This window comes from Pelophylax lessonae (genome assembly GCF_965119305.1).
Source record: "Pelophylax lessonae genome assembly, chromosome: 6".
NCBI lineage: Eukaryota > Metazoa > Chordata > Amphibia > Anura > Ranidae > Pelophylax > Pelophylax lessonae.
This window is the reverse complement of record NC_138773.1, coordinates 180,934,010-180,960,930: the sequence shown is the minus strand read 5'-3', so window position 1 is coordinate 180,960,930 and position 26,921 is coordinate 180,934,010. Positions and strand designations below refer to the sequence as shown.

The 26,921-nt window shown below is 43.1% G+C and overlaps 1 protein-coding gene across 1 annotated transcript in view; it reads left to right on the top strand.

Moving 5' to 3' along the window:
- The window catches only part of LOC309557581 (growth/differentiation factor 8-like), a 37,111-nt gene that overhangs the window by 7,234 nt on the left and 2,956 nt on the right, over positions 1-26,921 (top strand). Inside the window, exon 2 of the mRNA XM_082260370.1 lies at positions 5,315-5,679. Coding sequence (XP_082116496.1) covers positions 5,315-5,679 — 365 coding nt within the window. The remainder of the gene's footprint in view (positions 1-5,314; positions 5,680-26,921) is intronic.

The following is a 26,921-nucleotide window of genomic DNA, read 5'->3' as shown; positions in this document are numbered from 1 at the left end:
CAATTAGTTCAGTCATAGCCTCCCTGCAGGGTGAGGAATTTCTAGAATCTATCGACATCAAGGATGCATATCTTCACTTGCCTATATTTCAGGCTCATCCATGGTTTCTACGATTTGCAGTGAAAAATAATTTTCAGTTGGTGTCCCTACCCGTCGGGTTAGCTACCGCTCCAAGACTGTTTACAAAGATCCTAGCTCCAGTATTGGCTGTTCTAAGGTCCCAAGGGATATCTGTGATAGGATATCTGGACGATCTATTACTTATAGATCGATCGGCTTCGGTTCTAAGTCTAAATGTCCTCCAGACAGTACAGTTCCTAGAATTTCTGGCTTGGATTCTGAACTTGGCAAAGTCAGCATTAGAGCTGGTCCAGCGTCTGGAATATCTGTGTTTCCTTATGAAAGCAGAAAAGACAAAGGTATTCTTGCCAACAAGAAAGGTCACAGACCTGAAGGATTTGGTTTGGTCCATAGTAAGGCTGAGATATCCTTCTGTACATCTATGCATGAAGTTATTGGGAAAAATAGTGTCCGCATTCGAGGAAATTGCCTATGCTCAATTCCATGCCAGACCCATGCAGAACAACATTCTGTCTACATAGCCCGGAAAGGTTCAGTCTCTGGACTGGTCCATGTCTCTGGTACCAAGAGTACTTCAGAGTCTGAATTGGTGGTTGGTGACCAGAAATCTGGAGAAGAGGAAATCATTTCTTCCGGCAAGGTGGTGACTACAGATGCCAGTCTCTCCGGCTGGGAAGCGGTTCTAGAGGAAGCCACTGTCCAGGGGAAATGGTCTTCGGTAGAGAAAGGTCTCCCCATCAACATTCTGGAAATCCTAGCAGTCAGTTGGACTTTGAAATACTGGACGCCCAGACTTCGGGGTGCAATCCGACAATGCCACAGCTGTGGCTTATAACAACCATCAAGAAGGCACAATTTTCTGAGCCGTCAACCGATGTTTCCGGGGTAATAGTCCTTACATCCCGAGATTTTTCAATCAATCTGCCTACGCGGGGAGGGGGGGGGGTCCCAAATGTAGATCTGTTGGCATCCAGGTTAAACAAGTTGAAGAGATTTGTGTCCAGGACCAGGGATCCACTCGCAGTCAGAGTGGATGCTTTAGTGATTCCTTGAAAGAAGTATTCCCTGATTTATGCCTTTCCTCCGGTGCAGCTGATACCACGTCTGTTGCACAGGATCCAGCTAGAGGGAAAACCAGTAATCCTGGTAGCTTCGGCATGGCCGAGAAGGGTTTGGTATGCACAAATCCAAAGGTTGGCAGTGACAAGGCCTTGGGCCCTTCCACTGTGTCCGGATCTACTCCACCCTGCTTTACAGTCTCTAAATTTGACAGCTTGGCTATTGAAGCCTTATTCTTGAAGGAGCGGGGTATATCTGGCCCTACAGTTTATACCCTGATAAATGATAGGAAACCAGTCTCTAGAAGAATTTATTACAGGGTCAGGAAATCCTACATTTTCCCGGGTGTGAAGCCAGGAAATGGCAACCCCGCAAATGTATCATCGGGAGAATTCTAGCTTTTTCTTGAAGGAGGGGTAGATATGAAATTAGCCTTCAGCACTATTAAAGGGCAAATGTCAGCCTTATCGGTTTTCTTCCAAGAACTGATCGCTTCCCATTCGTTGGTTCAGACCTTCGTCCGGGAATGTTACGTTTGCTTCCACCTGTGAAGCTACCATTATGTCCTTGGGATTTAAATTTGGTGCTGGCAGTTTTACAAAAATAGCCTTTTGAGCCCATGGGGCAGGTTCCCCTGGTTCTGACCAGGAAACTGGTCTTTTTGATTGCGATAACTTCGGTCAGAAGGGAATCGGAACTAGCAGCTCTTTCTTGTAATCATCATGATAGGGGGATTCTACGTCCACACCCAGGTTTTTTGCCCACAGTGGTGTCCACCTTTCATTTGAATCAAGACATTATACTACCTTCCTTTTTTCCAGATCCTCATTTAGAGGAGGAAAAGTTATTGCATTCTGTTGATGTAATGCATGCACTTAAGATTTACTTGAAAAGATCAGCTCAGATTTGTAAGACTGATCTCTTGCTTGTGCTGCCAGAAGGGCCCAGGAAAGGGTTGGCAGCATCCAAGTCTATGACTTCTCATTGGATTCGCCAGGTGTATGATATAGAAAGGAAGGTTCCACCTTTTCCTGAAAAGGCACATTCTGCAAGGGGAGTAGGTGCCTCTTGGGCCCTTCGTCAGCAAGGCCACGACCTGGTCGTCAGTGCATATGTTCACTCGTTTCTATCGAGTGGATGTTGGGACCCAGGAAGAATCTGCATTTGGCCTCAGTGTTCTGCAGGCAGCGGTATAGTCCCTTTTGTGGTCTCATATCAGTATTTTTGATGTCCCCCTCCCCTCAGATACATTGCTTTGGGACATCCCATATGTTATGATTTATGGCTCTGTGTCCCGTGATGTACAAAAAGAAAAATAGATTTTTAATACATACTTACCTGTAAAATCCATTTCTTGAAGTACAAAGTACATGACAGGACACAAAGGTCCCTCCCCTCTTTTTTGGGGCCTTTATTGCTTGCTACAAAACTGAGGTACTTCCTGTGTGAGAGGGGTTACATAGGGGGACATCCTTTCTGACTGGTTGCCAGTGTCCTTCACCTGTAGGTGGCTATATAACCCATATGTTATGATGTATGGCTCTGTGTCCCGTGATGTATTTCAAGAAATGGATTTTAAAGGTAGGTATGTATTAAAAATCCATTTATTCGACTGTATTAACCATATGCAGCTACTATTTGCATAAATCAATGGGCAACCAGACAGATCTAGGCCCCTATTTTCTTTGGCTCCACATAAGTCAAATGGTTTGCTATGGCTATAGTTACAATTTTGTATACTAACATTAGTGTGTTTGGTTGAGTACCTGGAATATGCCTAAAGCCAAAATGTTTCTAAAACAATATTTGTGTTCATACAGAATAAATATAAAAAAAAGTACAAGTGCAAATTTCGCAAGGTATTTAAAAGCAACCCCCAATATAACAGAGTTTGTTGTGTATGCTTTCATAAAATGTGAATGTTCCTCTTTTTTAATTTCACATTTGCACCCTCTGTTAACAATACCTAGAAAATTCACTGTTAGCATGGCCTATCTATCTTTCCACCTACCTATCTATTCATCTATAAAAAGTTCTGGGAAGAAATAAATAGTTTTTAATACACAGCAGTGATCTAAGTACTGATCTAGGAACAGTAAAAAGGGAAGTAGCTTTAAATCATATCTCGTTGAGTAACATTCTGCCAGGAAATGGCATTTGGCTGAAATGTTGGCAAGAAGGGCAGCTGCTTATATATTATACAAATGTAAGTGATAATGCTTCTCTATTCAAAGCATTTAAAACATACTGATCATGTACCAAAATATGCCGAAGCAATTTTTGCACTTACATAACTTTATGGCAATAACTCTTTATGATTTTATAGCCAAGATAGGCAGCAGCAGCTGCAGTAGAAAGTTGTGTGCTCAAAGACGGACTCCTTATGTACAGAACTGCTTGTGGTTCTTAGAAACAGGTAACTTGATGTACAAGCCAGCACTGGAAATGATCCAGTTTCCTATCTCCTCTCACTTTCACTACCAATTATAGTTAGGACAAAACTATTTTTTTGGAAGTTGTAATAAAAAGACACATATTTGTGTCATGAAAGGATCAATAAATCAAAAAAATACAGACAGATAGATAGATAGATAGATAGATAGATAGATAGATAGATAGATAGATAGATAGATAGATAGATAGAATCTGTTACTAACCGAAAGCCACTACGATAAGCAACTAAATCCGCAATTGTATCACAATCATGTGAATGAATGTCGGGACTTAATTTCAATGTTGCAAAATTATTTACTATATTTTTCTACAGTGAAAATAAATCAGCTAGGAAAATGTATAATGTTTAGCCCCTAAAGCAGAGGTGGGGAACCTGCGGCCCGCGGGCCGCATGCAGCCCGCACGATCGTGACGTCCGGCCCCCCTCCCCGTGCCGCTGTGTCAGAAGGAGCAGATGGCTCCGTCCTGACACTGAGTCTCCGAAAAGGGTGGACCCGAGGCGCAGAGCAGTGCGCCTCGAGCCCGCCCATTTGTGTGACAATAGCAAAAGAAAATTCGCTATTGTCTCACGGATCCTCCTCGGCCAATGCCATTGCCGAGGAGGAGGCGGGACGCGGGAGGACTCGAAGAGACGCGGGGACTGAAGAGAGGAAGCTGCCGCTACAACAGGTAAGTCAAGTGCACTGGTCTGGGGCGCTTGGCACGCTGTTCACTCTGCATTTTAAGGGGGCACGCTGTTCACTCTGCATTGTAAGGGGGCACGCTGTTCACTCTGCATTTTAAGGGGGCATGCTGTTCACTCTGCATTTTAAGGGGGCACGCTGTTCACTCTGCATTTTAAGGGGGCACGCTGTTCACTCTGCATTTTAAGGGAGCACGCTGTTCACTCTGCATTGTGGTCAGTCTGCATTGAAGGGGGCATGCTTTGGTCAGTCTGCATTGTAAGGGGGCACGCTGTGGTCAGTCTGCGTTGTAAGGGGGCACGCTGTGGTCAGTCTGCATTGTAAGGGGGCATGCAGTGGTCAGTCTGCATTGTAAGGGGGCACGCTTTGGTCAGTCTGCATTGTAAGGGGACACGCTGTGGTCTCTCTGCATTGAAAGGGGGCACTCTGTGGTCTCTCTGTATTGAAAGGGGGCACGCTGTGGTCTCTCTGCATTAAAAGGGGGCACACTGTGGTCTTTCTGCATTGAAAGGGGGCACGCTGTGGTCACTCTGCATTGAAAGGGGGCACGCTGTGGTCAAATATAACAGGCTAATATTTAAGTTGATTATTTTGTACGGCCCCTGAATGATGTTACAAAAATCCAAATGGCCCTTGGCAGAAAAAAGGTTCCCCACCCCTGCCCTAAAGGGTGAACAACTGGTATTCAGATACATTCTCTTTAGTGTAGTAGTACAAGTAAAGCATAATGAAACCCACACTATCCAAACAGGTTGCTGTTTTGCATGCTGGAGTCACTTCCATAACATATCAAATATACATTTTTGGTAAAGCTTGGGTAAAAGCTGTATAAAAACTGTATACAGACAAATATTATAGTTAAGGATATTACATTTAGTTTTTTCTTATCTTATGTACCTTATATTGCAAAAGCAATTTGATAATGACATATGACTATTCAGAGTCAAGAAATTGTCTGTAAATTTTCTATCTCCAAATATCTTAGTTTAGCATCCCAGAAAATCCTGAATACTCATTTTTTCCCCTTTACTTATCAGATGATTTGGACTATGAAACATCCAAAATGAAAAAATGCTGTTATTTCAAACTGAACTCTGAAATTCAGTCATCTAAAATATCCAAGGCGCAATTATGGATACATCTAAAGCCTGTCCAAATGCCTGCAACAGTTGTGGTGCAAATCCTGAGACTCATTAAACCCTTGAAAGATGGTACAAGACACATTGGAATCCGAACATTAAAACTTGACATGAATCCAGGACCTGGAACTTGGCAAAGCTTCGATGTGAAAACTGTTCTGCAAAACTGGCTGAAGCAACCTGAAACCAATTTAGGCATTGAAATTAAAGCGTTGGTTGCAAATGGAGAAGACCTTGTCATTACCAACAATGAAAACGGCCTGGTAGGTTTCATACTGCACTTAACACTCTTTTAAAATTAATTCACAGCAATTGCTATTAAAGGCCAACTCAATTTAAAAATTTAATTCAATTAAAGTTGCAGTTTTGCATGTTTGCATGATGAATGAAAGAATTGTTTCTTATCTCATGAAGATTTAATTGGAGAGGCATTTCCATCAGAACCCCATTTTTGATATTTATGACATTAAATATTTTAATGGTATTGTCACACCTTCACCAATGGATTCCCCATAATGCAGAATATAGCTGGGAATCCAACTGAAAGATAGTGACATGTCTGTTAAGGACTTGGGGGGGGGGGGGGAGCAAAGGTACATAATATGAAAGTAATGTCTAATCATCAGAGTAAAAGAGAGCTCTAAAGCCCACAGGTGCCTCCTCAGAACTTTTGTATAGATTTGGTCATACACAATATTAGAAAAATCTAAGCAAGCTCTGTGTTTTAAATGTGTATAAATGTATCTCAGCCAGTATGGGACTTTAATCATGGCTAAATGACTAAACATTAGTCTTTTTGCATTAGTTAGAACAACACTCAATTTTCTTGCAATCATAAAATGTGAATGATACAAATCAACTGTATTAATGTCACCAAGATCATGAATGACATTCATGCACCTTACACTCAAGGTTGGGAAGCATCTCAGCTCTTTGCTTGAACAATTAAGCTGCCTTTTCTTTCTATTTTCTATTTCTATGTTTTGTGTTTCATTGCTTGAGTCAATGATTATATAAGGATATTTAGAAAATGTAAAACATTCAGCATTCAAATTATTTCTGCCATTCAGCAGTTCACCAGATATTTGCTTACGATTTAAATATTTTATTATATCACGATATTGAATTATATCTACACATTTTTAAAAACGAATTAGCATACCTAAAAATGTGCAAGGAATAAAAAATACATCATAAGGAAATACAACATAGGTTTTCAACCCTTTTATGCTGCCCAGTTATACAATATAGTCCAAACCTTTGAATATAAAGTATCAGCAGTCTATCTAGGCAAAGCATACAGGCATACTATAGTCTGCAAATCCACATAATTTACAGCAATCTGCTCTTACCTGCCTTTAATGCAATTCTGTGACATGTGCTGTTGAATGTAACTTCACTGGGTGATCACACTGTACTATGCGTCACAAGAAACCTACATTTCACAGAGTTGGGAAAACCCAAGCTATATACATACATCTCAATTAGTGTTTCAGAAATATTACAAATCAGGCAACATTATTTTCTCAAAGTGAGACTTAATCACATTCACTAAGGGGCAAATTCTTTTACAAAGTGCAACTTCCCTTGCAAAGTAAACAGCTTATTTTCCCTTAGTAAATCAACCCCAGTGTTTGATATTGCGCTAACCTAGCAATGGATCTAAGTCTTTTACAAAGTGAAGAGCTCTTAAAGTGGTTGTTACCCCAAAAACAAAACAAAAATTATGCTCCTGTCCCTTTATTGTGCAAGCTGTAGTATAGTGCTTTTCATTTTTTTAATTACCCCTTTGTATCTCCTAAAATACCTGTTTTATCCTGCCTGGTCCTAACTACAGAGAGCAGACCACATTTATCATGGCTGCTGAGCTATGGGATCGTGGTCAGGATACGTGTCTTCGTCATCCTCCTAACTACCCCCCTGAGAGCAGACCACATTTATCATGGCTGCTGTGCTATGGGATTGTGGTCAGGATACATGTCTTCATCATCCTCTTTTCCTCTTTGTCCTGTGTCCTCCTCCCCCCTCCCCTCCCTTCCCTGCCTGTCAGCTCTGTGTATGTGTGTGAGCTGCCTCTCCCATCCCCTCCTGCCACTATTAGTATTGATTTAAACATTTAAAAAAATTATTACCAGACCCTCTCTTGTATTCAGCTATAACACACTATGTAAGTGTATGTGGAAAACAAATCTTCAGGCCTGTCACGTGACTTCCCAGCTGCACTTTGCCCCATCTAAGTGCTGAGCTCCTCCTGCTGTAGCCCTGGATTGGACTAGAAAGTGGCTGGGAGTCACATGACCACCCTGAAGATATCTGCAATCCAGATACACTTACACAGTGTGTTATAGCTGAATACAAGAGAGGGGCTGGCAGCATATGCCAACCCAAGGTTACGAAAACTTTAAATCAATTACTAGTACATTACAAAGGGCACGTGTTAAATTAGGTTAGGTTTCCTTTCTGACATAACTTTCAACCGAATAGCCTTTTTTAAATGTGTTTAAAATCATCTCCTTGGAATAAATACCATCTCATACTTCTCAGTCTCGAAGACCATCATATGTGGAGTTACTTTGCACCCAGTGATCTTAGGTTTTGCAGTTCCAATTGACATGGCCTTTTCTCAATCACTGTTCTACCACTTCCAGTACAGCAACATACCCGTACCTCAGCGAACTTTCAGTGGTTATACCAGCATGATGCCTGAGTACCGTATTTTAGAGCCAGCGGTCGGCTCTCTCTTAATAGCAATTGGAGTGGCTGACTAGCCGCTTAATTGCTATTTACAAGCAGCAGGAGGGAACATCCCTCCTCCCGCAGCTTTCCATGGCTTGCTCGTGCTGTCCCATCCCACCAGGAAACCCGAGGGACCAGCCAGCACATCCACCAGCTGGTCGGACAGCCAAGCAAAGCCGGTATTGTAAAACAGAAGAGATGACATAACATCACTTCCGGTTTACTTGGAAACAATCAGCGCCATTTTTTTAAAAATCTAAAGCGTTCAAAAACACAGATCTTGGTGTTTTGAATGCTTTTAAGCGCAGAGAAGGGATTTGGGTTTTATATAGACCCCAGATCTCTCCATTAAAAGTACCTATCACATGCCTATTGCTGTCACAAGGATGTTTACATTCCTTGTGACAGCAATAAAAGTGATCACAAAAAAAAAAATCAAAGCAACAGTGGAAAAAAAAATAAATGAATAAAATAAATAAGAAATTACAAAAAAAGAGCATCCGTCCTCTCGCGCTCATGCACAAAGGCATATGACATAAAAAAATTGCAAAATCAACCAATTTATTCTCTGCTTTAACAAATATATAATGTTTTGGGGTTCTTCTAAATAATATTATAGCAAAAAATACTGATTGTTATATCTAAACAAAAAGTGCCAGAAAAGGTTTGGACTGGAGGTGGTTAATGGGCCACTATAGCAAAAACGATTGCAATTTGGTAACTGTACCAGGTTAACACCTACAGTCAGGTCCATAAATATTGGGACATTGACACAATTCTAATCTTTTTGGCTCTATACACCACCACAATGGATTTGAAATGAAACAAACAAGATGTGCTTTAACTGCAGACTTTCAGCTTTAATTTGAGGGTATTTACATCCAAATCAGGTGAACGGTGTAGGAATTACAACAGTTTGTATATGTACCTCCCACTTTTTAAGGGGCCAAAAGTAATGGGACAGATTAACAATCATAAATAAAACTTTCACTTTTTAATACTTGGTTGCAAATCCTTTGCAGTCAATTACAGCCTGAAGTCTGGAATGCATAGACATCACCAGACGCTGTGTTTCATCCCTGGTGATGCTCTGCCAGGCCTCTACTGCAACTGTCTTCAGTTCCTGCTTGTTCTTGGGGGATTTTCCCTTCAGTTTTGTCTTCAGCAAGTGAAACGCATGCTCAATCGGATTCAGGTTAAGTGATTGACTTGGCCATTGCATAACATTCCCTTAAAAAACTCTTTGGTTGCTTTCGAAGTATGCTTCGGGTTATTGTCCATCTGCACTGTGAAGCGCTGTCCAATGAGTTCAGAAGCATTTAGCTGAATATGAGCAGATAATATTGCCCGAAACACTTCAGAATTCCTCCTGCTGCTTTTGTCAGCAGTTACATCATCAATAAATACAAGAGAACCAGTTCCATTGGCAGCCATACATGCCCACGCCATGACACTACCACCACCATGCTTCACTGATGAGGTGGTATGCTTTGGATCATGAGCAGTTCCTTTCCTTCTCCATACTCTTCTCTTCCCATCACTCTGGTACAAGTTGATCTTGGTCTCATCTGTCCATAGAATATTGTTCCAGAATTGTGAAGGCTTTTTTAGATGTTGTTTGGCAAAATCTAATCTGGCCTTCCGGTGTTTCAGGCTCACCAATGGTTTACATCTTGTGGTGAACCCTCTGTATTCACTCTGGCGAAATCTTCTTTTGATTGTTGACGTTGACACACATATACCTACCCCTGGAGAGTGTTCGTGATCTGGCCAACTGTTGTGAAGAGTGTTTTCTTTCCACATGCAGACCAAGCTGTCTAACAAAAGGGGTTGGAAAAAAACATATAACACTGTTTGAGGTGCTTACAATTATCAGCTTTTTTCACACACACACAAAAAAAATTATCAACCTTTTTTCAAAAAGAAGGATAAACTGTTGCTGCACTATTGCTGATACTGAAACAGTATTAAACCCAGAACCAAAAATTGAATATGTTGCAGCTTACCAATCATTAGATGTGGTGGTTGCATTCATTTCAGTCTGAGGGGCGGAGAGTGTTAGATGTACTAGCAGATATAGATACTCTTACAAATTGAAGCTGGACCCTAGTTAACACTTTTAAGCAGTTACAGCAAACAGTTTTTTAGTTTTGGGATTAAGGTTTTACATAAATAAAAGCTGAGCCTTGTAAGCAACCCTGTCAGTGGTAAATGGTGTCTCTCATCCCTGTAACTGCTACATCTATAGGACAGCTTGTTCTGTTGAAAAACAATAGACATAATGGATTGGTCACCAGGTAAAAATAAAGGAAAGAAAGCTTTAGAAAGAAAGTGAATGCAGCCATTATATCTAAGAATTGGTAAGCTGCAATATAATACTGTAAATAAAAGGGATATACTCCACGCTAAGGAAGAAACGTGACCATAGTAGGCTGCAGCCTCCCTTAACTATAACCAAAAGGCTATATAAATATAGATAAAGAAAAGGAGGGAAATGGCGCTGTCTACTAAGAGAAAGATCCAACAAATACGGTAATATCAGAAAATTCAGGGCAATAGTAATAAATACTGTATGTGGCAATTAAAATGTGCAAATAATTCCAAAAAATAGCTGGTATGTTAATAAGTAAACAGTACTAAATAAATGCACAATAAAAAAAAAAAAATAGTATAAAGGTGTGCTTAGTGACAAAGTATATATACACGTGATAACGGAATGGTTGATTGGAAATAAAGTGACAAGGTGCACATATAAATATCAAAATTGAAGTGATGAGGTGCAATCTGACGATAAGAAGTAAACAATATGACAACTAAGGTAAAGTGGCACTGTGCACATAAATGTATCCAAAAAAGTGGAAATATGTCAGCTGGACAAGGTATAACCAATAAAGTGTCAATGTGCCCCTATAATCAAATAAAGTGACTGGGTGTCAGCTGACGGAAACAATCCATAAATGGTGTAAACAGGTGAGAACAATCTTCATGCGGTAATACCAGTGGTGACCCCGTGGTGGGTAATCTGGTGAGGTGCTTTGGTGACCCCTAAGGTAAGTAGCAAACTCGCCAGAAATACCCACCCACACAGGGGTATATATAGTGGCAAAAAAGGTGATCCCTCTGATAGATCCTGGTCCCTCAAGGTATCCTGATGTACAGGGATGTGCCAGGAGGTCCCTGTAGGGCTCCGGGATAATCTGGGGGTTCCTCTAAAGGATGTCCAGGGGTCTTGTAGGGTCCGCTCTTGGTGGGTGGGGTATTAATTCCAGTACTCCAGGAATATCAGCCAGTGTCAGCGGGACAGAGATTTAAATGGAAGGACCATGTAGAGTAACGAGAGGGCACATAGTGTGATACAGTATAAATGTATCCTTTATTATGTACAAGTAAAAATAAGTACTCACATTTAGGAAGTAAAGTACGAGCAGTAAACACGTCTCTGGAACGCAATGCGTTCCACACGCAAACCGGAACCGGAAGTGATGTGACGGCGCCGTACGCGTTTCGTCATCCAACGTCTTTTTTTCTATTGTGCATTTATTTAGTACCGTTTACCTATTAACATACCAGCTATTTTTTGGAATTCTTTGCACATTTTAATTGCCACATACAGTATTTATTACTATTGCCCTGAATTTTCTGATATTACCGTGTTTGTTGGATCTTTCTCTTAGTAGACAGCGCCATTTCCCTCCTTTTCTTTATCTGTAATACTGTAAATGCTTGCTTTTGAGTTTAATGGGGCCTTTTAGGTCCATTTAAAACTATACATTCATTTGAGTGCATCCTGTTTACAAGGTGACAATGCTGCTGTACAATTTCACTGTAGAATAAAACAGCATTAACACTTTGTTAAACTAAGTGGAAAAATAAAGGATCTACTGATAGGATCAACAGATTACATCATACCGTATATGTAATTTTTAATTTAGTCTTAAGTTCCACTTTAACTACTTACGGACCTCCCGCCGCAGTTTTACCGTGGTACTTTGACGTTAAATACCAGGGTTATGGCAGCAAATTGCTGCCACAACCCCAGTATTTTTTTAAACAACGGGCGGTCCGCTTTAACATAAGGGTGGTACCAGCAGCGGATTCGCCACGGGATCACCCTTATGGACGGCGGGAAAGGTGCTCCCCTCCCGCCGCTTCCCGGTCATTTTCTCCGCTTACCAGACCCGTTGGTAGCGGGGAAAATTATACGGTCCGCTGTCCCCTCAGGCAGAAAGTCGAGTGAGGGCAAGATGGCCCTCACTCTACTCTATGGCCTTGGAGGGCCGGAGCGACGTCATACATCGCTTCCTAGCAACGGATTTTAAGAACCGATTTTTTTTTCATCATGAAAAAAAATGACTTTTTTTTTATTACAAGGAATATTTACATTTCTTGTAATAGGAATAAAAGTGATCAAAATCTATTTATTTTTCTTAAAAATAGTGTAAAAATAAAAAATAAAAGATAAAGTAAATAGGAAAAATAAAATGAAAGCGTCCCATCCCCGTTAGCTTGCGCGCAGGAGCGAACGCATACGCAAGTCGTGCCCACATATGTAAATGGTGTTCAAACCATACATGTGAGGTATCACCGCGATCATTAGGGTGAGAGCAATAATTTGACCTCCTCTGTAACTCTAAACTGGTAACCTGTATACAATTTTTAAATGTATCGCCTATGGGGATTTTTAAGTGCCAATGTTCGTCGCTATTCCACGAAAGTGCACAATTTTGAAGCATGACATGTTGGGTATCTATTTACTCGGCGTAACATTATCTTTCATGTTATAGAAAACAATTGGGCTAACTTTACTGTTCTCTTATTTTTTAATTTAAAAAAGTGTATACTTTCCAAAAAAACTGCGTTTGTAAGACCGCTGCGCAAATAGGGTGTGATAAAAAATATTGCAACGATCTCCATTTTATTCTCTAGGGTCTCTGCCAAAATATATATATATATATATATATATATATATATATATATATATATATACATATATATATGTATATATATATATATATAATGTTTGGGGATTCTAAGTAATTTTCTAGGAAAAAAAAAAATAAAAATATTTCAACTTTGTAAACAACAAGTGTCAGAAAAAGGCCCAGTCCAAAAGTGGTTAATTCCCTTTAAAAATATTCTCCTTTTTTACATATTTTTTTGTTATATTCTTCACACTTAGTTTCTCCTAAGTAATCACTTAGATATGTAAGTCATAATATGAATGTAGATGGGTTTTGTGTTTGGGGTTTCAGCTACTTTCCGTGATTTTGGCAAAAGTCCCCCATATACAGTATCTCACAAAAGTGAGCACACCCCTCACATTTTTTGTAAATATTTTATTATAACTTTTCATGAGACAACACTGAAGAAATGACACTTTTCTACAATATAAAGTAATGAGTGTGCAGCTTGTATAACACTGTACATTTTCTGTCCATTTACAATAACTCAACACACAGCCATTAATGTCTAAACCGCTGGCAACAAAAGTGAGTACACCCCTATTAGCCATTTACCCTCCTCAGTGTCAAGTGACTCATTAGTGTTACAAGGTCTCAGGTGTGAATGGGAAGCAGATGTGTTAAATTTGGTGTTATCACTCTCACTCTCTCATATTGGTCACTGGAAGTTTAACATAGCACCTCATGGCAAAGAACTCTCTGAGGATCTTCTGAAGATAATGCACAAAAAAGTCCCCAAACTGTTTGCTGAAGACAAGCAGACTAAGGACATGGATTACTGGAACAATGTCCTGTGGTCTAATGAGACCAAGATAAACTTATTTGATTCAGATGGTGTCAAGCATGTGTGGCAGCAACCAGGTGAGGAGTACAAAGACAAGTGTGTCTTTCCTACAGTCAACCACGGTGGTGGGAGTGTCATGGTCTGGGGCTGCATGAGTGCTGCCGGCACTGGGGAGCTACAGTTCATTGAGGGAACCATGAATGCCAACATGTACTGTGACAAACTGAAGCAGAGCATGATTCCCTCCCTTCGGAGATTGGGCTGCAGGGCAGTATTCAAACATGACAACGACCCCAAACACACCTCCAAGATGACCACTGCCTTGCTAATGAAGCTGAGGGTAAAGGTGATGGACTGGCCAAGCATGTCTCCACAACTAAACCCTATTGAGCATCTGTGGGACATCCTCAAACGGAAGGTGGAGGAGTGCAAGGTCTCCAACATCCAACATCCACCAGCTCCGTGATGTCATCATGGAGGAATGGAAGAGGACTCCAGTGGCAACCTGTGAAGCTCTGGTGAACTCCATGCTCAAGAGGGTTAAGGCAGTGCTGGGAAATAATGGTGGCCACACAAAATATTGACACTTTGGGCCCAATTTGGACATTTAAACTTAGGGGTGTACTCACTTTTGTTGCCAGCAGTTTAGACATTAATGGCTGAGTGTTGAGTTATTTTGAGGGGACAGAAAATTTACACTGTTATACAAGCTGTACACTCACTACTTTACATTGTAGCAAAGTGTCATTTCTTCAGTATTGTCACATGAAAAGATATAATAAAATATTTACAAAAATGTGAGGGATTTGCTCACTTTTGTGAGATACTGTACTGTATAATAACAAGTTTTTTAAAAAGGCTTATTTTTTCCACTTCCAATGTAGTTTTATCCAATCCAATGTAGGTAAATCCAATTTTTGTCTATCCTCATCTCCCAAAGAGACACAAAGAGGTTTCTACTATAACAAATTACTTTTTTTACACGTTATTAAAATAGAGTCCTACAATAAATAACAAATATGGCTGCCCATAGAAAAAATATGTGCTGCAGCACTTTAAGTTCATCTCTAGGAAAATGTCTTTCTTTTTATTTTTTGATAAATTTAGGAGGGATTAGACCCTCTGTCAAGTTCGAAATGTCAGAAGGGGAGATTGACCCTTCTATATTGTACCACCATTGTCTTCTAGAATGAAAGTAAGGGGAAATCCAAAACTTTAGAGTTGTTCCCAGAAGGGAAAATCTTCCAATGGCTATACCTATTCCAGGGACAACTGTCTAAGGCAGGAATTCCCCTAATTTCCTGTAGTGTTTATTGGGAAGAAAGGTAAGGCAAATTTCCATGATGGGAAACAGACAGCAAGAAATAAACAAGCAGAATGTAGCACTCACCTGTTTCATGATCCAGTGAACAGTGCTTAGTTTTCTCTGGCATGGGATTAATTGTCAGCTATCACCTGGAACGCTTGTGCTACATCCAATCTGGAAATAGTTCTGATTAGCACCAGCTTCAAATGACGAAGTGACATTCTCCTTCTTTAATTCCCCATGCTTTTAATGGCTGTTTCCCCTGTGCAGCCATTCAGTGACCCCTGCACTCTTATGTTTTCAGTAAAATCTGTACCTGTAAAGTCTAGTGCCTTCAGTAACCTAAACACATCGTTGGCTCCAGTGACACCTGCACTACTCTGCTATCAGCGATCATTGCACTCCTGTGTCTCCAGGGACATTGGTAATCCCTGTGACTCTTGTGTCTCCAGCAACTTTGGTGAGACCTTTTACACCTGTGTATCAAGTGACTTTTGTGTCTTCAAAGACCCCAATGACCCCTGTGTGCTCCCATGTTTTCAGTGACTCCTGTTTCTTCAGTGATCTTGGTAAGAACCTGTGTCACCTGGCAAGTCCTAAGCATCCTGTGTCAATCAGTGACCCCAGAGCTTCCTGTATCATGCTGCGACCTCAGAGCATTCACTTGCAGCCTGTGACGCCAGTGAGCCCTGAGTGCTTCCAAGACAACTGCATCCCCATGCAACCTTTGGTACAGTATGTTACCAAAATCTCCTGAACTATTTCTTTCTTTGTGGCCCCAAGACAATTTTCCTCAAACAATGAATCCTACCACAGCCATCTACTGATTCAAATTAATTTCTTTTCCGAAGACAAAATGCTCAGGAAGGCAGTCAAGTCCAGATGTTGTGACATTTTGGCACTTTATCAACACTCTTAGACCAAGTACAGGCCTCTCTTGCTCCAGTTACTGAACCATTGGCCATGTCACAGTGTGTACATCTGTCTTGTCAGTGGTCTCAAAGCTTCTCTTGTTACCCCCACCTAATATCAGTGTAATGTATACTGCAAGCTACAGTCACAGACTTCCTGCAGACCACGTTAAAGTGACCATTGTAATTTCCCTTATCTATGGGGAAACTTTGGCATTCTCGCTCTGGGAAAAAGGTGATTCTGTGACCAACAACATTGTTGTTTTCCTGGCTGTCTTCTGTAGAATCTTTGATGAGCTTGTTTGAGCCTACTCTACAGTATGTTCCTTCCTACACCTCTACAAAGGTTTTCCCATAGTAGGACAACATGCTGTCCAGTTTCAAACTTTTGTGGTCCAATTTTTCTGGAATAATGGGGCAATTCTGGCAGGGTTTGTCTGAGCATATTAAAGATGAAATGGCAAAGCATGATGACTTGGTCACCCTGGCCATGCATATAGACATTTGATTTCAAGAATGCTCCCAAGAGACGTCTGCTCTGGAAAAGCTTTCTCACCTGTATGGCAGTAACTTTCCAGTGCCACCATTAACCATCTGCACCTTCTGCTTGGTCTTCTCGAGAAAGCAATCTACACAACCTGGCCATTCATGACTATCCCAATAAGAAAAACCCACTTTTATCCCTAAGGCCTTTGTATCTACGGTGGACAAAAAAACACCCCATTAATTAATGTCCACAGAGACTGGGAAACGCCTACATTTACTGTAGTAAGTCTAGGAGGAGGCATGCTGATGAGTCTTCATAACCCTCTTCCAAATGTTGCATGATTCATATGTAGTTGCATCTCAACAAGACCACTGTCTTCTTGGAAGCCTACAATTATGTCATCAACTTAATACCTGGTATTGGGTTCTACTCCCCCTAGGAGGTCATGTATATCCCATTAGTCTTCCTGAAACCAACTCCATGTCATAATACATCTCAAAAAAACTCCAAAAGAACAAATCTTCTTCTGCTAGAGCAGGATTATTCAGCTGGATACACACTATACAACGTTTGTTGTTCAATTTCCTTTTCATATACCTTCAACTATGCAGTTCAAGGGCCTGCCTGATTGCGTACATATTGAAAGTGTTTAGGTTTGACCTCATATTATATGGTTTTAGGTAATTCTAAAGGAAAAAATCTAAAGACAATTGTATAGTGTGTATCCAGCTTTCTTTGTAGAAAAGAAAGTGGTACTCTCCATCCCTGTATCGATTATCACAGATTTATTGCCAACTCTGTCAGGAATCGCTGCCTCTTATTAAGGAGCTTTTTGACCACCTCTGTGGAGTCTAAATATTCACATAACTAGACCTACAAGACATATCCAACTTTGTTTGCATCAAAGGAGGAGATCAGTGGAAGACAACATTTCATATCGAAGATGGTCACTAGGAATATCTAGTGATGTCTTTGGGCCACTCTAATATGCCTGCAGTTTTCCAACAGTTTGTCAAAAAAATCTTCTGAGCATTCTCCTGTGAGTGTATTGTTGTCTACCTAGATAATATATTAATTTTCACACTGGAATTGCCAATTCACAGATGTCATGTCTGCTTGCAACTCCTGCATGAAAAGGAACTTTATGCTAATGGGCCATACACACTATAAGATTTTCTGAAGACTTTTTCCTTTAGACTTACCAAAACCATATAATATGAGGTCAAACACTTTCAATTTGTATGCAATCTGGCAGGTCCTTGCACTACGTAGAAAAGGTAAATCTGAAGGAAATCTAACCACAAAAGTTGGATAGTGTGTATCCAGCTTTAAGCTAAAAAATGAACCTGCAGATGCCTTTCCTAGGTAATATTGTCTTGAAATAGCTGCTGCTATTAACAAATGACCCCTGCCCAGCACTCCTAAAGCTACACAATGCTATCTAGGATTTCCTAACTACTACAAGCAGTTCATCAATACTTATTCTGTTTTTGTTGCTCCCATTCCCATAGATGCTGATCTTTTCTTTCCAGCCGCATTTTAATGTAGTGCTAACATGCTTGGCAATTTGAGTTCTGTATTCTGTGCCATGATTCCAAGTACAACCTCAGACTTTCTGACACACCTGGTTGAATGAAAGTTACTGCAAGCACTTTTAAGAACATGAAATAGATACCTTTAACAGGGCTCAAAATTTCAAATCCTGGGCTACTAGCCAGGCCTTAAGAGTTACTTGCCACCAGTTGCCCTTACCCTGGCCTGACCCTAATTCCGCCCCTAAACACACCCTCATAAATGATCATATTTTATTTAGATTATACATAGTACAGGAGACTGCCAGAAAGACTGCAGACATGGTACAGGAGACAGCCAGAGAGACAGCAGACATGGTACAGGAGAGGGTCATAGACTGGAGAGATGGCACAGGAGACAGAGACTGAAGAGATGGCAAAGGAGACAGAGACTGGAGAGATGGCAAAGGAGACAGAGACTGGAGAGATGGCAAAGAAGACAGAGACTGGAGAGATGGCACAGGAGACAGACTGGAGAGATGGCACAGGAGACAGAGACTGGAGAGATGGCACAGCAGACAGAGACTGGAGAGATGGCACAGCAGACAGAGACTGGAGAGATGGCACAGGAGACAGAGACTGGAGAGATGGCTCAGGAGACAGAGACTGGAGAGATGGCACAGGAGACAGAGACTGGAGAGATGGCACAGGAGACAGAGACTGGAGAGATGGCACAGGAGACAGAGACTGGAGAGATGGCACATGAGACAGACTGGAGAGATGGCACAGGAGACAGACTGGAGAGATGGCACAGGAGACAGAGACTGGAGAGATGGCACAGGAGACAGACTGGAGAGATGGCACAGGAGACAGAGACTGGAGAGATGGCACAGGAGACAGACTGGAGAGATGGCACAGGAGACAGAGACTGGAGAGATGGCACAGGAGACAGACTGGAGAGATGGCACAGGAGACAGACTGGAGAGATGGCACAGGAGACAGAGACTGGAGAGATGGCACAGGAGACAAAGACTGGAGAGATGGCACAGGAGACAGAGACTGAAGAGATGGCACAGGAGACAGACTGGAGAGATGGCACAGGAGACAGACTGGAGAGATGGCACAGGAGACAGAGACTGGAGAGATGGCACAGGAGACAGAGACTGGAGAGATGGCACAGGAGACAGAGACTGGAGAAATGGCACAGGAGACAAAGACTGGAGAGATGGCACAGGAGACAGAGACTGGAGAGATGGCACAGGAGACAGACTGGAGAGATGGCACAGGAGACAGACTGGAGAGATGGCACAGGAGACAGAGACTGGAGAGATGGCACAGGAGACAGAGACTGGAGAGATGGCACAGGAGACAGAGACTGGAGAGATGGCACAGGAGACAGACTGGAGAGATGGCACAGGAGACAGACTGGAGAGATGGCACAGGAGACAGAGACTGGAGAGATGGCACAGGAGACAGAGACTGGAGAGATGGCACAGGAGACAGAGACTGGAGAGATGGCACAGGAGACAGAGACTGGAGAGATGGCACAGGAGACAGAGACTGGAGAGATGGCACAGGAGACAGAGACTGGAGAGATGGCACAGGAGACAGACTGGAGAGATGGCACAGGAGACAGACTGGAGAGATGGCACAGGAGACAGAGACTGGAGAGATGGCACAGGAGACAGACTGGAGAGATGGCACAGGAGACAGACTGGAGAGATGGCACAGGAGACAGAGACTGGAGAGATGGCACAGGAGACAGAGACTGGAGAGATGGCACAGCAGACAGACTGGAGAGATGGCACAGGAGACAGACTGGAGAGATGGCACAGGAGACAGACTGGAGAGATGGCACAGGAGACAGAGACTGGAGAGATGGCACAGGAGACAGAGACTGGAGAGATGGCACAGGAGACAGACTGGAGAGATGGCACAGGACAGAGACTGGAGAGATGGCACAGGAGACAGACTGGAGAGATGGCACAGGAGACAGAGACTGGAGAGATGGCACAGGAGACAGACTGGAGAGGTGGCACAGCAGACAGACTGGAGAGATGGCACAGGAGACAGAGACTGGTGAGATGGCACAGGAGACAGAGACTGGAGAGATGGCACAGGAGACAGAGACTGGAGAGATGGCAAAGGAGACAGACTGGAGAGATGGCACAGCAGACAGACTGGAGAGATGGCACAGGAGACAGAGACTGGAGAGATGGCACAGCAGACAGACTGGAGAGATGGCACAGGAGACAGACTGGAGAGATGGCACAGGAGACAGACTGGAGAGATGGCACAGGACAGAGACTGGAGAGATGGCACAGGAGACAGACTGGAGAGATGGCACAGGAGACAGAGACTGGAGAGATGGCACAGGAGACAGACTGGAGAGGTGGCACAGCAGACAGACTGGAGAGATGGCACAGGAGACAGAGACTGGAGAGATGGCACAGGAGACAGAGACTGGAGAGATGGCACAGGAGACAGAGACTGGAGAGATGGCAAAGGAGACAGACTGGAGAGATGGCACAGCAGACAGACTGGAGAGATGGCACAGGAGACAGAGACTGGAGAGATGGCACAGCAGACAGACTGGAGAGATGGCACAGGAGACAGACTGGAGAGATGGCACAGGAGACAGACTGGAGAGATGGCACAGGAGACAGACTGGAGAGATGGCACAGGAGACAGAGACTGGAGAGATGGCACAGGAGACAGACTGGAGAGATGGCACAGGAGACAGAGACTGGAGAGATGGCACAGGAGACAGACTGGAGAGATGGCACAGGAGACAGACTGGAGAGATGGCACAGGAGACAGACTGGAGAGATGGCACAGGAGACAGACTGGAGAGATGGCACAGGAGACAGAGACTGGAGAGATGGCACAGGAGACAGAGACTGGAGAGATGGCAAAGGAGACAGAGACTGGAGAGATGGCACAGCAGACAGACTGGAGAGATGGCACAGCAGACAGACTGGAGAGATGGCACAGGAGACAGAGACTGGAGAGATGGCACAGGAGACAGACTGGAGAGGTGGCACAGCAGACAGACTGGAGAGATGGCACAGGAGACAGAGACTGGAGAGATGGCACAGGAGACAGAGACTGGAGAGATGGCACAGGAGACAGAGACTGGAGAGATGGCAAAGGAGACAGACTGGAGAGATGGCACAGCAGACAGACTGGAGAGATGGCACAGGAGACAGAGACTGGAGAGATGGCACAGCAGACAGACTGGAGAGATGGCACAGGAGACAGACTGGAGAGATGGCACAGGAGACAGACTGGAGAGATGGCACAGGAGACAGACTGGAGAGATGGCACAGGAGACAGAGACTGGAGAGATGGCACAGGAGACAGAGACTGGAGAGATGGCACAGGAGACAGACTGGAGAGATGGCACAGGAGACAGACTGGAGAGATGGCACAGGAGACAGACTGGAGAGATGGCACAGGAGACAGACTGGAGAGATGGCACAGGAGACAGAGACTGGAGAGATGGCACAGGAGACAGAGACTGGAGAGATGGCAAAGGAGACAGAGACTGGAGAGATGGCACAGCAGACAGACTGGAGAGATGGCACAGCAGACAGACTGGAGAGATGGCACAGGAGACAGTCAGAGACTGCAGAGATGGTGCAGGTACTGTGGAGATGGATGCTCCCCCCCCCCATTCCCTCCCTCTCCTCTGTGTGCAGGCATGGCCAGACCCAGACTCCTCTGTTTACTTTCCCCCCTCCCCGACCCTTACTCCCTTGTCCCTGCACAAACTTCTACCCAGAAGGCTGTTACCTTGAAGTCTCACTTGCTGCCAACTCTTCTTCCTCCTCCTCCTCGCTGCCCTGGGACACGCATCTTTTTTGCCGCCTCAAGTCCGGAATGTCAGTGAGCAGAGAATCCATGGGGCTGTGCTGGAAACTACATTTCCCAGCGTGCAGCGTGGCTCACAGCCCTCCATAGAGATGACTAGGGAGGCAGCTCCTGCGGCTTGTCTAAAGCCGAGCAGAACCGCCCCCCACCCTAGCCGAGCCGAGCCGAGCGGACCGGCAACCACCTGAGCCAAGCTGCAACACTCGCATTTAAATAAATTCCACTCGCCAAATGCGACCAGGCGAGTGGAAATTTTGAGGGCTGCCTTTAACTCAGCTGTAAATTAGTACCAGGAAATAGAGAAAAGACCATTTAGTGGTGAATTAACATAAATGTATTGGTACAGGTTACCACAGGATTAGCTCATGAATCAGCAAATGCAACAATAAACAGTGCATAAAAGCACTAATTGCAACATGAATAATAATACTATACCGAGTCTAGAGTGTACTGTAGGAGAATGGCTAGGATATGGTGCAATGTTTCCTGAGAGGTACCTCTTAGCATAATCAATCGGTAAAGATCTCTGTTTAGCAGCTAGTGGTAGAACTAGGGACAGTCCTTAGTTCTACCACTTCAGTGGGCTAGCACTGGGGCCCAGTTGTACCGGTGGTGCAGATGATAATAGTCTCAGTCAAGCCTGCAGGCAGCAATAAGGTGACTAGATGGCTGTTTGGTCAGTTTATAAAGGGCTCAATCTCTCTCGCAGAAGATAGTAAATCCCCAGAGCAGCAGCTCATCAGTCCCAAAAATATTGCAGTTCAACATTCAGGCACACACAGCAATTAGTCCACTCTCTGCTCTGCACCCAGATGACTGTCTGTTGGCACCCTCAATTCAGCACTCTGGATCCCGCTCAGGCCACCAATATACAGCAATGGTGGTGCACAATGAACAGTGATATGTATTCCCCAGTCTCCCTTATGGCAAGAGAAAGATGTGCCCTGGACGACCTAGGAAAGTGCTGCTCTTTCCCCTCCTCCTGACAAAATCTTCTCTGGGGAATGTAGTTCAAAAGCTATTGATTACACAGTAGAGTCTCTCCTCTCCTGTAGAGTACGGTTCCCACAGCGTATTGTTGCCTTATTCAGCTTATTAACATTTTCCTGCTCAGCAGTCCCTTCCTGTTGCTGAAATAGCTGTTAACCAGGTCAGTGCTGCAGCCAGTGTTTTTCTCACTCTCATTCTTAGCAAATCAACTGGCTACACACTCCCCCAGTCAGAAATATTTGGTCCCCAAAGAAGGGGCAGTGTCCATTAGCATATAACATCCACAACTTTAAATTAACTTTATTGAACAAATAAAAACAAACTTAAATTGCCATTTACAAAAAACCCTGGTCATTCTCATTGATATATGAATTTGACAGAGGAACCTCCCATAATTTGCCAGAAGGATCAAGGTTATCTTGTCCATAAGGAATTAATAGCCCACCTAGAGGGTAGGTTTGAGTCACCATCCACTAAATATGTAGTGGGAAGGGTTGGTGCTCTGTGAGTCCTTTGAGTAGTGAAAATACCTTCCTCAGAACTTTCAACTAAGGTAATTTACCTCAGTCTTTTAGAATGCTGAATAGTTCCATTGCCCTTTGTTCTTTCTGCTCGGAGGGCTCTTCCCTAGCTGGTTCCTCTTCTAAATCTATGGATGGCTGAGAAGTCTCTTGGTTTACTGCATTAAGGGAGGCTGGAAGTCTTTAAAGAACCTGTTCTCCTTCTGGGTGAATATGGTATACCGGCAATCCAGGCAGCTGCCTACAGATGGCATAGGGCTGGGACTTCCACTGGTCAGCTAGCTTATGCTTCCCAGGAACACCCAGATTTCTCAGCAGTACTCTATTTCAGATCAAAGTTTTGTTTCAGATCTTTTGTTTCGCTGCCCCCAGGTATCTGAGGCAGCCTGGGCTTTCTCGTATGCAGTTCTCAGATTTTTCCTTAAGCAGTCCACATATCCTCTATGGGAGGTCATCTAAGATTGGTCGGAGAATGTACCAAATGCTGGTCGACTAGCAGTTGGGCCTCCCTCCCAAACATGAGCATATAGGGGGCGTACCCTGTGGCATTGTTCTCTGTACTGTTACAGGCATGTACGACTACTGAAATATGCTGGCTCCATTGCTGTTTCTTTTCAGAAAGCATCCAGAGCATATCTAAAAGAGTGTGATTGAATCATTCTAGCTGTGATTCTCATTGCAGATGGAAAGGAGTTGTTCTGGACTTCTGAATGCCTAAAAGTCTCTCTCTTGGTCAGAGTGTATCCATTGAGGCAGGCCATAGTGGATGAAGAACTTCTCTACCAGAACTTTGGCCACAATAAATGTTTGCTGGTCTTTAGCTGGGAATGCTTGGGCATACTGGGTAAAGTGCTTGGTCCCCACCAGGACATTTCCCTGTCCACTCGAATCAGGTTCCAGACACTGAATGTCAATGCAGACTAATTCCATTGGTCCTTGACTTTGAAGATGACCCATTGGGGCATTTCTGCTGGGTAAAGTCTTCATCTGTATGCATCATATGCAAGAGTGACAGTAACCTTCAATTTCAGCCCGCATGAAGTGTCAAAAGCAGTGGTGTCTCACTAGTTTGACATTTTTTTTTTTTTCGGGCCCTAGGTGACTATGAATATAATGCAGAACAGTCAGCATAGTATACATATTCTTGCCTGGCAATAACAGTTGTAATTTATCTTCAGAATCATCTGAGGTGCCTCTTCAGTAGACCACCTATACTAGGGAGAATCCATAGTGGGGAAGGTTTTGGGGGTTGTGGTGGATCATAAGCTTAATAATAGCATGCAATGCCAAGCGTTTCCAAAGCGAGCAAAGTTATTTCTTGTATTAGGAGGGGTATGGATGGACTCCAGAGAGAGGGGTAGCAATTTGCCCCTGTACAAATCAATAGTAAAACCTCATCTGGAATAAGCAGTTCAGTTTTGGGCACCAGTTTACAAAAAAAATATTGGGGAACTGGAGAAAGTGCAGAGAAGGGCAACCAAACTGATAAGAGGCATGGAGGAGCTCAGCTATGAGGAAAGATTAGAGGAACTGAATGTATTCCCTCTTGAGAAGGAGCTTAAGGGGGGATATGATCAACATGTATAAATACATAAGGGGTCTATATAGTGAGCTTGGTGTTGCATTATTCACTTTAAGGTCTTTACAGAGGACAAGGGGGCACTCTTTATGTCTAGCAGAAAAAAGATTTCATCTCCAAATAAGGAAAGGTTTCTTCACAGTAAGAGCTGTGATAATGTGGAATAGACTCCTTCCTGGCTGAAGTATCTTCTCATCTCTGTCTAGTCACCACAACTTCCCCATTCCTTCAGCAGGGGCTTTCTGTTCCTGAACAAGGTGCTGCTATTTTTTGAGTAGCATGGAGTGTACACTCTCAGTTGATGTGTCATGCTTTGAAACAAGGGGAGTGAGTAGTCTCCTGACAAGGTCAGTGTTGGTTCCTATTATTAAGGAACTCATTTTTGGCTTCAGGCGGGTGAGAGCACACAAAGTCTAATGTATCGAATGTCACTGATTGCCCAGTCATTGCCCAGCTATTAAAGGCTATTTGCAACAAGGTTTTAAATTAGCCTTATGAAACCCAGAGGTAGTAGGCTTGTGTTAATCTCCTCCTGGCTACAAGTGGTAAATATGAAATATATACTGTAGTACATATTTTTAATTTTTTTCAGATATATTGATATCATATTTACCTGACTAAAAAGAAGCAAAAAAAAATAAATACATAAATAAATAACAGACTGTGAGTTAAAGGAACTTCCATGCAAAAACAATTTATTCCCTTTACCTGCTTCCTGCCCACGCCATTGTAAAATGACGGTCAACGGGAACCCTATTGTTCTGGGAGGATGTCATATGGGGTCCTCCCAAGAATGTGCCTCGTACGGCCCCTTCGGGCACAGTGATCACAGTGATTACATGGTACAGACAAGGCCAATCACAGCCCATTTATGCCATGTGATTAGATGTGGCCAATCACAGTTATTCACAACAATACAGTGTCTACACAGTGTCATTCAGTAAAAAAAAGGTATACCAAACAGTTTAGGCTCCATTTGCCTACCTTAGCCTAAGTATGGTATCTCACTCTCATGGGTTTCTCAAATTTTAGATGTGGATTCCCTCTAGACTTCAGCAGGAACCAGCCGAGATTCAAACCATGGATGGGCATGCTGAATGTACCCAAGTTGATTGATCAATTAATTTTGGTACAACCAGCCTGCCATATTTTACATGTATTTTACTGTTATAGCCACTAGCAATAATCAATGTATTCTACTGGCAGGGAGCCCTTCCCCCAAATCCCCCCACCCCGTACCCGTGCGTTGCTGGAGTTTAAGGAGTTATACCAGGATCATGCCCACAGCTGCAAACAATCCTAGTGGCTAACTAGCTGCTGGATTTCTTTTACAAGCAGTGCGAGGGGACGTCCCTCCCCGCTGACGCCTCCCGTGGCTGTACCGGGATCTCAGGTCCCACCAGGAGTCCCAATTGACAAGCCACACGTGTCCACCAGCTGATCATAGAGTCCCGCAAAAACCATATTGGATTTGTTGGGCTCCCTGATATAGTAACCTGGAAGCAATGATTTTACATCTCTTTCAGGTTACCCGGATGTAAACGGCGACATTTTTAAAAATCAAAAGTATTGGATCACACTGATCTTGGTGTAATAAAATGCTTTAAAGGGCAGATGAGGGATCTGGGGTCTTATAGACCCCAGATCTCTTTATAAATAGCACCTGTTACATGCCTATTGCTGTCACAAGGCATGTTTACATTCCCTGTGACAACAATAAAAGTAAAAAAAAACATTTTTTTAAAGCAACAGTGTAAAAACCAAAATTAAAAGATAAATAATTAAAAAAAAAAAAAAGTACCCCCCCCCCCCCTTCTTGCAGGCAAAGACGAGCACATGCTTCAGT